Genomic DNA, 12537 nt, shown 5'->3' with positions numbered 1-12537 from the left:
AAGAACCATAGCAGTAATATCTGTGATATCCCTTAGTAGTTTCAAGGCTTACTGTGGATAGAAATGACATCGGTAATGGTTACCAAGTTTTTCATCAATTTCACCGAGTTAGTTGGTCATATCAATTGAAATATGATGAAATTGCTGGAATCTCTAGCTAAGATATGCTCAATAAAGCTGTTATTTTTGTTTTTAAAATCAAATGTTTTTTCCCCCAAGTTCTGCAGTCATTTACTGTTGGAAAACAAAGCATTACTCACTTATAGGTGCCTATAAGGAGTGATTCACAACTGTATGACTAGTGTATTACGAATGTGTAATTATGATATTACATATTTTAAGGACAACTGTTTGTTGTCAAACCTTTATATTGAGTTTAAAAACCTTTTCCAAAATGGGAGTATGGACAGACGGCATGGCATTTTTCTGTGTTAGTTCAAACCTTGTCAGATGCATATCTCTAAAGTTGGCTATGAAGAGTCATGAGAATGCAACAGTCTCCTCTGGGGATGTCCATTGTATCCTCTCCCAGATGTGAAAACCCCTTGGCTTCTGAGAGAACAGGAGACAGAAAGGGACTTCAAAGGATCTCAACATAGTTAGCGTTTCTGCCTGGTGGAACAAAGATTCATCAAAATTAACAAAGCAGCCATTTTATTTTTGGCTGTGAAAAAGACAGGTTGCGAAGGCCAGGTGTGCGGAACCCCCAGGAAGAACTCAGGGAGACGACATCAGAGGGGTTTTCTCTCTGCTGCCGGGAGTCAAAGAGAAAGGTATTAGGAAATCAGATGCTATTTTGCTGAAAGAGTCCAGGCAATCTTCAGGTGTCATAAGTGGCAGAACTAGTGAGGAACAAGAAGCTTGTCTCTCCCAGAATTTGCTTGACTTGCTGAGTCCACCTGAAAAAGACAAACATCAGCTAGTCGACTGCAGAAGCCATCGCAGCTGCTAAACAAAACCTCAACTTACAACTCCTTCACTTCAGAAAGAAGCAATTTGAGCAACGGGCCCGCAATAATATCTCTCTACACTAGTTGAAAATCTCATCTTTAAGTGTATTTTTTCCTTTATCTGCATTTTAATCTTAGTATGTGTGTTTTATTTAATAACTTTATCACTTCAGTAACTTTCAGCAGTTAAAGAATAAAGCTTGAGTACTGGATTATTTTTAAATTGAATCACTGGCAATACACACACACACACACACGTAGAAATATCCCCATCCTCAATGATGAGGGAGCCCAGCACACCAGTGCAAAAGAAGGCTGAAGCATTTGCTACCATCTTCAGCCAGAAGTGCTGAGTGGATGATCAATCCCTGCCTTCTTCGGCAGTCCCCAGCATCATAGATGTCAGCCTTCAGCCAATTCAATTCGCTCCACGTGATATCAAGAAACAGCTGAAGGCACTGGATACTGCAAAAGCTGTGAGCTCTGGCAATATTCCAGCAATAGTACTGAAGACTTGTGCTCCAGAACATGCTGCGCCCCTAGCCAAGCTGTTCCAGTACAGCTACAATACTGACATCTACCCGGCTATGTGGAAAATTGCCAAGGTATGTCCTGTACACAAAAATCAGGACAAATCCAACCCGGCCAATTACCACCCTATCAGTCTACTCTCCATCATCAGTAAAATAATGGAAGGGGTCATCAACAGTGCTATCAAGCGGCGCTTGCTTAGCAATGACCTGCTCACTGGTACCCAGCTTGGGTTCAGCCAGGGCCACTCAGCTCCTGACCTCATTACAGCCTTGGTTTAAATGTGGACAAAAGAGCTGAACTCCTGAGGTGAGGTGAGAGTGACTGCCCTTGGCATCAAGGCCGCATTTTACCGAGTGTGGCATCAAGGAGTTCTAGCAAAATTGGAGTCAATGGAAATCGGCGGGAAATACGCTCCACTGGTTGAAGTCATACCTAGCACAAAGCAAGATGGTTGTGGTTGTTAGAGGTCAGTCATCTCGGCTCCAGGACTTCACTGCTAGAGTTCCCCAGGGTAGTGTCCTTGGCCCAACCATCTTCAGCTGCTTCATCAATGACCTTCCTTCCATCATAATGTCAGAAGTGGGAATGTTTGCTGATGATTGCACAATGTTCAGCACCATTCGTGATGACTCAGATACTGAAATAGTCCATGTCCAAATGCAGCAAGACCTGGACAACATTCAGGCTTGGGCTGACAAGTGGCCAGTAACATACAATAACACAAGTGCCAGGCAATTATCATCTCCATCAAGAGAGAATCTAACCGTTTCCCCTTGGTGTTCAATGGCATTACCGTCACTGAAACCCCCACTATCAACATCCTGAGGTTACCATTGACCAGAAACTGAACTGGACTAGCCATATGAATATTGTGGCTACAGGAGCAGGTCAGAGGCTAGGAATCCTGCACCAAGTGACTCACCTCCTGACTCCCCAAAGCCTGTCCACCATCTACAAGGCACAAGTCAGGAGTGGGATGGAATACTCCCCACTTGCCTGGATGAGTGCAGCTCCCACAACACTCAAGAATCTTGACATCATCCAGGACATAGCAGCCTGTTTGATTGGCACCACATCCACAAACATTCACTCCCTCCACCACCAATGCACAGTAGCAGTAGTGTGTACCATCTACAAGATGCACTGCAGGAATTCACCAAAGCTCCTTAGATAGTACCTTCCAAACCCACAACCACTACCATCTAGAAGGATAAGGGCAGCAGATAGATGGTAACACCACCACCTGGAAGTTCCCCTCCAAGGCACTCACCATCCTGACTTGGAAATGTATTACCATTGCTTCACTGTCGCTGGGTCAAAATCCTGGAACTCCCACCCTAACAGCACTGTGGGTGTGCCAACGCCACACAGACTGCAACGGTTCAAGAAGGCAGCTCAACACCACCTTCTCAAGGGCAACTTGGGTTGGGTAATAAATGCTGGCCAGCGAAGCCCACATCCCGTGAATGAATAAAGCAAAAAAAATTCTTAGCTCACAGAGCACTTTAAGGAAATATTTTTTGCGTGATCATGACAAATAATGCAGAATTATAAAACAAAGTTTTTGCAAGTGTATTAAAGAAAGAAATTATTAATTTAGTTAGTCCCGAATCCTGGCCTTTGAGAATCCTTAAGTGCTATGCATTGCCCTTGTAATGCAGTTAGCTGTTAAGGCGCTGTTAACATTGAAACCAGTTTGCACACAAGAAATAAAACCAGTTTTTAGTGATGTTGGTTAAGGGAATAGGGCTAACAATAAAGCTCTGTGGGATCTTCAATGACACAGAAAGGCAGATGTGGCTTTGATTTGAAGCCTCATTTGTTAGATGGAATCTGTCATAATATAACACTTCATTAGTACTGGGCTTGAATTTGACAACCTTCTGACTCAGGTGCAAGAGTGCCATGAATCAAACCAAGTTGACACATTTATTAAATTAGGCAGCTGTCTGAGAATGCATTCTAATAATTCATTTAGTTTGTTGCAACATAAATTTTTTTCAGCAACTAATATGTTAGTTGTGAAATGGAACTGCAGGGGAGGCTGACTCTGTGTTCCAAGCACTAAGTCAACATGCAAACTTATTGTTCCCTTTAAAGTAGGTTAAAAACACAGGACCCAAGCAAGTTCTGAAGAAGTCATATTCGACTCAACTCTCGCTCCACAAATACTGCCGGTCCTGCTGAGTTTTTCCGGCACTGTTTTTATACCTCATATAGCTTGACAACTATCACAATTCAACAAAATATATTAATGTGTCATTTGTTTTAAGAGTAATGTTGTCAGATTATTGCAAACCATTGTATTTAATTTAATATATTTCATTGCAATCCTAAAGAGGCCTAGATGATGTATTCATGTATTGTGGAGTTCTTTTCACATTGTAAATTATAGAAGTTTTACAGTAGGATAAGTATACACTCCTAACATTCCTATGATTTAGAGCCCCATTGCCTTTTAAAATGAATTCATTTTGTGTGACAATAGGGTAGCATGATAATTCTACACACTGGAGTACTAATACGAAACACACACACGGGAGGCGACAGTGTAGTGGTGGCTAGTAATCCAGAGACCTAGGGTAATTTTCTGGGGACCTGTTTCGAATCCCACCAATAAAAATCTGGAATTTTAAAAAAAAATCAAATGATTGTTGTAAAAACCCATCTGGTTCACTAATATGCTGTCCTTACCTGGTCTGGCCTACATGTAATTCCAGATCCACAGCAATGTGTTGATTCTTAAATGCCCTCTGAATGGCTTAGCAAGCCGCTCCGTTGTATCAAACCGCTACAAAGTCACAAAAAAGGAATGAAACCGGAAGGCACCGGAAACAACAACAGCAAATTCAGCCCTGTCGACCCTGCAAAGTCCTCCTTACTTACATCTGGGGGTTGGTGCCAAAATTGGGAGAGCTGTCAGACTAGTCAAGCAACAGCCTGACGTAGTCATCCTCACGGAATCATATCTTACAGATAATGTCCCAGACGCCACCATCACCATCCCTGGGTATGTCCTGTCCCACCAGCAGGACAACCCCAGCAGAGGTGACGGCACAGTGGTATACAGTCAGGAGGGAGTTGCCCTGGGAGTCCTGAACAGTGACTCTGGACCCCATGAAGTCTCATGACATCAGGTCAAACATGGGCAAACATCAGCACATACCGCCCTTCCTCATCTGATGAATCAGTGCTCCTCCTTGTTGAACACCACTTGGAGGAGGCACTGAGGGTGGCATGGGTGCAGAATGTACTCTGGGTGGGGGACTTCAATGTCCATCACCCAAGAGCGGTCGGTAGCACCATTACAGACCGAGTTGGCCGAGACCTAAAGGACATAGCTGCTAGACTGGGTCTGCGGCAGGTGGTGAGGGAACCAACAAGAGAGATAAACATACTTGACCTCATCCTCACCGACATGCCTGCCGCAGATTTATCTGTCCATGACGGTATCAGTGGGAGTGACCACCGCACACTGCCATTGTGGAGACTAAGTCCCACCTTCACATTGAGGATGCCCCCCTCATATTGCGTGGCACTACATCGTGCTAAATGGGATAGATTTCAAACAGATTTAGCAACTCAAGACTGGGCATCCATGAAGTGCTGTGGGCCATCAGCAGCAGCTGAATTGTACTCGAACACAATCTGTAACCTCATGACCCAGCATATCCCCCACTCTACCATTACCATCAAGCCAGGGGATCAACCCCGGCTCAATGAAGAGTGCAGAAGAGCATGCCAGGAGCCGCAACAGACGTACCTAAAAATGAGGTGTCAATCTGGTGAAGCTATAACATAGGACTACTTGCCAAACAACATAAGCAGCAAGTGATAGAGCTAAGCGATCCCACAACCAATGGATCAGATCTAAGCTCTGCAGTCCTGCCACATCCAGCCGTGGACGGTGTCAGACAATTAAACAGCTGACTGGAGGAGGAGGCTCCACAAATATTGCTATCCTCAACGATGGAGGAGCCCAGCACATCAGTGCAAAAGATAAGGCCTAAGCATTACCTACAATCTTCAGCCAGAAGTGCCGAGTGGATGTTCCATCTCTGCCTCCTCTGGAGGTCCCCAGCATCACAGATGCCAGTCTTCAGCCAATTCAATTCACTCAACATGATATCAAGAAATGGTTGAAGGCACTGGATACTGCAAAGGCTATGGGCCCTGGCAATATTCCAGCAATAGTAATGAAGACTTGTGCTCCAGAACATGCTGCACCCCTAGCCAAGCTGTTCCAGTACAGCTGCAACACTGGCATCTACCCGGCTATGTGGAAAATTGCCCAGGTATGTCCTGTACACAAAAATCAAGACAAATCTAACCTGGCCAATTACCGCCCCATCAGCCTACTCTCAATCATCAGTAAAATAGTGGAAGGGGTCATCAACAGTGTTATCAAGCATCTCTTGTTTAACAATAACCTGTTCACTGACGCCCAGCTTGGGTTCCGCCAGGGCCACTCTGCTCCTGACCTCATTACAGCCTTGGTTTAAACGTGGACAAAAGAACTGAATTCCCAGGGTGAGTTGAGAGTGACTACCCTTGGCATCAAGGCTGCATTTGATGGAGTGTGGCATCAAGGAGCCCTAGCAAAACTGGAGTCAATGGGGGAAATACTCAAATTGGTTGGACTGATACCTAGCACAAAGGAAGATGGCTGTGGTTGTTAGAGGTCAGTAATCTCAGCTCCAGGACGTCACTGCAGGAGTTCCTCAGGGTAGTGTCCTTGGCCCAACCATCAATGCTTCATCAATGACCTTTCTTCTATCATAATGTCAGAAGTGGGGATGTATGCTGATGATTGCATAATGTTTAGCACCATTTGCGACGGCTCAGATACTAAAGCAGTCTGTGTCAAAATGCCGCAAGACCTGGACAATATCCAGGCTTGGGCTGACAAGTGGCATGTAACATTCGTGCCACACAAGTGCCAGGTCATGATCAACTCCAACAGGAGAGAATCTAACTATCACCCCTTGACATTCAATGGCATTACCATCATTGAATCCCCGACTATTAACATCCTGGGGGTTACCATTGACCAGAAGCTGAACTGGACTAGCCATATAAAAACTGTGGCTACAAGAGCAGGTCAGAGGCTAGGAATCCTGCGGTGAGTAACTCACCACCTGACTCCCCAAAGCCTATCCGCCATCTACAAGGCACAAGTCAGGAGTGTGATGGAATACTCCCCACTTACCTGCATGAGTGCAGTTCCCACAAAACTCAAGAAGCTTGACACTATCCAGGACAAAGCAGCCGTTTGGTTGGCACCACACCCACAAACATTCACTCCCTCCACCACCAATGCACAGTAGCAGCAGTGTGTACTGTCTACATGATGCACTGCAGGAATTCACCAAGGCTCCTTAGAGAGTACCTTCCAAACCCACAACCTCTACCATTCAGAAGGACAAGGGCAGCAGATAGATGGGAACACCAGCACCTGGAAGTTCCCCTCCAAGTCATTCACCACCCTAACTTGGAAATATATCACCTTTCCTTCACTGTCCCTGGGTAAAGATCCTGGAACTCCCTTCCTAACAGCACTGTGGGTGTGCCAATACCACACAGACTGCAACCATTCAAGAAGGCATCTCAGCACCACCTTCTCAAGGGCAATGAGGGATGGGCAATAAATGCTGGCCCAGCCAGCGAAGCCCACATCCCGTGAATGAATGAAAAAAAAAACACGCACAATGGTAGGATGCAGGTATGATTTTCTGCTAATTTGCCGAAACTTGTCAATCTGCACACTGAGAGGAGGCAACAAATGCAGGCAAGCCCTCTCCATCACACCTCTGGGAATCCTGTGAAAATCAGAACAATTATCACTATGCTATTCTTTTATATCTTGTACTTAGCTTAAAGTGCTATTGGCAAAGGGGAAGATATTCCTAGCATGCGTGCTCAAACTCAGTTGGTACATCGTCTCAGGTGAATAGAAATTATGCTTGTAGATTAATTTTTAAATGTCATTGTACTGCCATTAATGATCTGTAAAAATTAAATAGATCATTGTGCAGTGTGGGTATGTATTAAAACTATTTTGCCTTGATTTCCTAAATGTGCTGCTTCTACATTTTGTGCACATTAATTCTGCTTTTGATCAAATTTTCATGACCCATACAATCGTTTGTTACTTTGTGCTATATTATGCAAACCTTCTGTTTTTATAGCTGATAAGTGTAAATTATCTTTCAGACTTTATTCAATCCAAACAAGACAGTGGTTAAGATGTTTGTAGTGATTTATGACTTGAGGGACATGCCAGCCAATCACCAGACATTCCTACGACAGAGGACGTTTTCCGTTCCTGTGAAACGTGAAACTGTTGGACATGCCAATAAAGAAAATGTAATCCAGACTGAAGAAAGGATACTTCGCTACCTCGTGCACTTGAGGTAACCATAAAAACAGAATGTTTTTACAATATACAGTACAGCAATTGGTGATAGTGATAAGTAAGGCATTTGTAACAGTCTCTGTTTGAACAGTTGTGCATTATTCAGAATTCTTTGTTTCCATGCAAAACAAAATACTTTTAAAACCCTTTGGACATTTTAAATTAGTTAAACTTTCAAGTTTAAAATCAGCTAATTTTCCAAGAAATAAACTAATAAAATTTTGGGGCATTTTGTAATTTGCTTTGTAGCATTGATTGACAGACACCATTATAAATGAACATGAAACCTGAGTTATGCCTTTGTTCCTTTTAACCTGGGACTTGGTTAAAATTGGATAACAACACAGGAAAACTAGTATATCCCTTAGCCTGGAACGAAACTGGAACAGTAATTTTTAAGTGAACTCCATGGTTGTGCAATGAGCACCAAATAAATATTTTCAGCACTGAAAAAAGTCAAATGAAACCTGAAGAAGAGCCATTTTAGACTTGAAACCTTTAACTCTGTTATCTCTCCACAGGTGCTGCCAGACCTGCTGGGTTTTTTCCAGCACTTCTTGTCTTTATTATAAATGAAACCCCTATTAGGAGATGGGAACTAACATATTGTGGTTCACGACTTCTGCTCTCTTGTGCATAGTGTAACATATGCATTACATATGCATGTTGCATGCTTTTTCTACCTGCAATACTGTATTAACATGAATGTGTGAAAGTGCAATGTTGAAAGGGAGGAAAGATGATTGGGTTAAAAAGAGAGGGAAAAAAAACTACAATGTCTGCATCAAGTCTGCTAAAGCACATAATGCAGGTTCCACCTACACGGACCTAACAATCTCCCTAAGACCTAGCCTGAAATAAAGCTGGTGATGCTACATCTAGATGATACTTCCATCTCCCATCTCCATGAATATTGTCAATTAGATTCATAACTTATGAACTGTTATGCTGCAACTGAGATCTAGGAACTGAAAGAACTTGCCACACAGAGGGCAGATGTTCAATTTGTGCTTGAGTTTCAGTTCAGTCCTTGATTCAACAAAGCAGCTTTTCTGTACCATGATCACATGATTTATCATCTTGTAACAAAATGTGATCTTTGTTCTGCTTTGTATGTGGGTTAGTTTTACCCAGTAATAAGATCTCAAATAGATATTGTCATAATCAGTACTATTCTGTTCTTGGGGTTAATTCTTCAGTTTATTTGAGTATTGATACAGAATTTTAGTTAGCAACATGAAAGAAATTTATTTTTAAATGGGATTGGTTTTACATTGCCACAACAAAAAAAATGAGCAAATTACCAATTTATGTGCTGCAAACTTAAAGTTTCTAACGGTCAATTTTTACAGCAGCTTGTGTCCAATGACCAAAAAAAAATGGATTGAATGAGAAGTTACTCAAAATCTTTCCCCCTTTTTTTCAGTAGTCCGACAATCTTGTTGCTCCTTACATTGCAAAACATTTCCAATCACATCTTTCTTCTCAATGCAAAGCATCGACTATCTGATATTCTGCTACTGGAATTAGCAATTTTCTATCTAAATCTTAAAATGTTATGGAAAGGTGGCTGCTACACCCAGCACCACGTTACATTTCCCTTTGTACAACAGTTAGTACCCCAAAATAAAAGTCGAACTTAGGATGACAAAAACTGTGCTGAAGCGATAACTGGAGACATATAACTGGAAATCCAACGATACATCCTCAGTTCATTAGCTGTCCACTTGTGCAGCTCTAGAGGGACCATCCTTGCATAAAATATCAGTAGCCATGATTTTGTTGACTTGTGATACATTGTCAATGTTATAAATTGCTGTGGCAGTCCTGTGGTGTGAGGAAAAGAGGGGAGACAAATATTGTGGAGTGAATTTATCTGGCATAATGCCATATGTATATTTCAGCCAGGTCTGACTAGATTAATGTTCAGCAATTTGCTTTCTACAACTACAAAATAGTCACTTGCCTAACCATAGAGTTCAGCCCTTCAGACTTGCTGAAAAATGTACAAAAGGCAAAGTTAGTTTTGAAGCCAAAAAAGAAACAGCTCCCCTCAGAACAAGATACAAAATGGATAACATGATCCTTTCTATACTGTGCATCTTGTGAATATTCCATTTTTTAGTCCAATGCAGTACTTCCATCGGAGTAGTTTCAGTAGCATTCAAAGATCAAGTTTTAGTAGAGAAAGATTTGTATAACTCTCAAGACTTAGTACAAGACCTGGAAGGGAAGCAATTTGCTTCTATCAATAATGAGATGATTATAATCCACTTCAACCTGAGTTTAGTTCCAGGGCTTTTTATCAAACTACTGGTTTCTTTGCATTGAACCATCACAGAACAACTGCACATTCACTCGAACTTAATAACTTAATGGTGTGGGCCAGGACCACAGAAAAGTACAGGGGTTCAGTGTAGTCACAATGAATTGTAATGGTCAGGTTGATAAAGGGATTTAACTGCAATTCTAGGTTGTATCACAGGAATTATGGCATTTATAAGCCAAGAGGAAACTCCCTCTCCTCATGCATAGAAGAATGAATCCAAGCTCCATCTGCCTTTTACCTGAACATCTTGGCGGTTGAAATTTCCAAATTGAATTCGGTGTTCACCCGCAGTTGTGTTTTACTTAAAACCTATCTAGACCAGATTTGAGATGGTTCCTGCAACATTTGGAATCATTGTTAATAAAAACATCTAAATAACTGTTCTTTATAGGATTATCCCACCCAAACTCTGCTTTTGTGAGCCATACTGAAAAGTATGTTATAAAGGGGAAATTTATCTATGTTTTCTAGCAGGTAGGCAAGCAGATTAGATATTTGGTCTGTTTGTAATAATGTAGACTCAAATGAATGAATAATGAGAACATTTTCTTTGTTCTAGGTTCCAGAGTTCAAAATCTGGAAAGATCTACCTCCATAGAGATGTCAGACTCCTTTTTTCTCGAAAGTCGATGGAAGTTGACAGTGGTGCTGCATATGAATTAAAATCTTACACAGAGATTCCAACAAACCCTCATTTTTCACGATGTTAGCAACCTTTGTATTGTTTAGGACTTTTTTTCCTTTTTTTTTCTGGAGAATGGCACATGTTCAGCTAATTAATGGAAATAAAATAATGCACAATATATGATTGAGAATTTATTGGTACTAGTCTTTTAGAGCCCTGGCACCTATTAGACAGTGGACCAGTCTTGTGTAAGTGTTTTGAATAAAACTCCCTTGTACTTAAAGCGAGCAGTAGACTGGAATGAAAACCATGATACCCTGATATTATCTGTACTGTTACAACAGAAGTCACAAACCACTTTATTGGATGTGTTGCAATAGTAAAAACCAGAAGTAGTTTAGTGTTTAAACGTTTTATTTTATTTGTCTTTTTATTTAATATTTAAATTAATGTTTCACTTATTGCACAGGTAATTTTTTTTGTCCTGTTTAGTGTTATTATGTAGCATAAAGTTATGTAAAATCATACTCTGTATTTCTTTTGATGTGAATAATACACCAATATACAAAATATATGTAAACCTCTGTTTGTCTGTCTGTCCATGACTGTGCGTGGAAGTATTAGGTTTTAATTGATGTGTAAGATTCCAGTTTTCTCTCACTGTCCTAGAATCATGCTTTCTTGAACTGACCCAACAGTGTAGTAGAACAGTTTAAGCAATTGTTCTCTTTCTCCTGCCTCCCAAAGGCACTGATACATGCTGGTGTACAGTTCCAGGGACTTAGGCAAACCTCCAGTTTCTTAACCAAGTGGATGTTCTTCATATGTGACCTTAGACAATGAAATATCAAGCTATTCAGTTGTGGAGGGCAACACAACAGAACATTGCATTTTACTCGTCAATTGTTCAAACGTGGCATTGTCCAACAAGTCTGACTTAATGTCTGTCATTAGTAGGTAACATCCCATCAACAGCACAGGCACTGAAAAAAATTTGTGCCCAAATTAAATAATTCTGTGTTTTTATACACCCATCCAGACATCTTTAACAGATGTCGCTACCAATCATCATTATTATGTTGACGTTCTCCTGTGACTACTGCAGCAACTTGTACTGATATAATATCTCTAACATAGTAACTGACCCAGTACATTTTGCAGAAACAGAACTGAGCAGTAGGAGAAGAATTAGAGAAGATAACTCCATGAAGTCATGGCCCAAGATGTGGGTTTGAGGAAACTTTTGACAGTGGGAAAGAAGTAACAAGCAAGCGGAGTTTAGAAAGAGATTTCCAAAATAAAAGGCAGAGGGGGATGGTATGAAATGGGATACAAATGGCTAAGTTTTAGACAGGTTCCTGTTTATGTAGAGTAGAGCAAGGAGGTCTGTTAGCCAAGTGTTGAAGTCAAGCTTGAAGGTGACAATAACATAGACAAGAATTTCATTGGTAGTGGAAGTGAGATAGGGCAGAAATGGTTAATAACCAACTTTCAGTGATGGATAGGATATGCAGTTTGAAGCTCGGCTTAGAATTAACTTTGACATTGAAGTTGTATGCCATTGTTTAGCTTGAACAGGATGCTGAGGAGTTGGTGTGGACTTCTGGAAGAAGTCGAATGGTAATATTTTGGGTTTGATGTTTGGAGGAAGCTCTGGTCAAGGGTGGTGACAGAGAGTTAGAGC

At 41.4% G+C, this 12537-nt stretch overlaps 1 protein-coding gene across 11 annotated transcripts in view; it reads left to right on the top strand.

Moving 5' to 3' along the window:
- The window catches only part of atosa (atos homolog A), a 90182-nt gene extending 78749 nt beyond the window's left edge, over window positions 1–11433 (top strand). For all 11 annotated transcript variants that reach the window (XR_013573478.1, XM_078530256.1, XM_078530259.1 and 8 more), the window contains 2 exons: window positions 7698–7897; window positions 10788–11433. Coding sequence is in view for 10 of the 11 variants with exons in the window: in XM_078530256.1 (XP_078386382.1) it covers window positions 7698–7897; window positions 10788–10938 (351 nt within the window). In the remaining variant the exon portion in view is untranslated. The remainder of the gene's footprint in view (window positions 1–7697; window positions 7898–10787) is intronic.
- The last annotated feature ends 1104 nt before the right edge of the window (window positions 11434–12537 follow it).

The sequence above is a fragment of the Cetorhinus maximus genome, chromosome 26, assembly GCF_964194155.1.
Source record: "Cetorhinus maximus chromosome 26, sCetMax3.hap1.1, whole genome shotgun sequence".
Classification (NCBI taxonomy): Eukaryota; Metazoa; Chordata; class Chondrichthyes; order Lamniformes; family Cetorhinidae; genus Cetorhinus; species Cetorhinus maximus.
The sequence above is the reverse complement of the archived record's forward strand: the minus strand, read 5'-3'. Positions and strand labels throughout refer to the sequence as shown.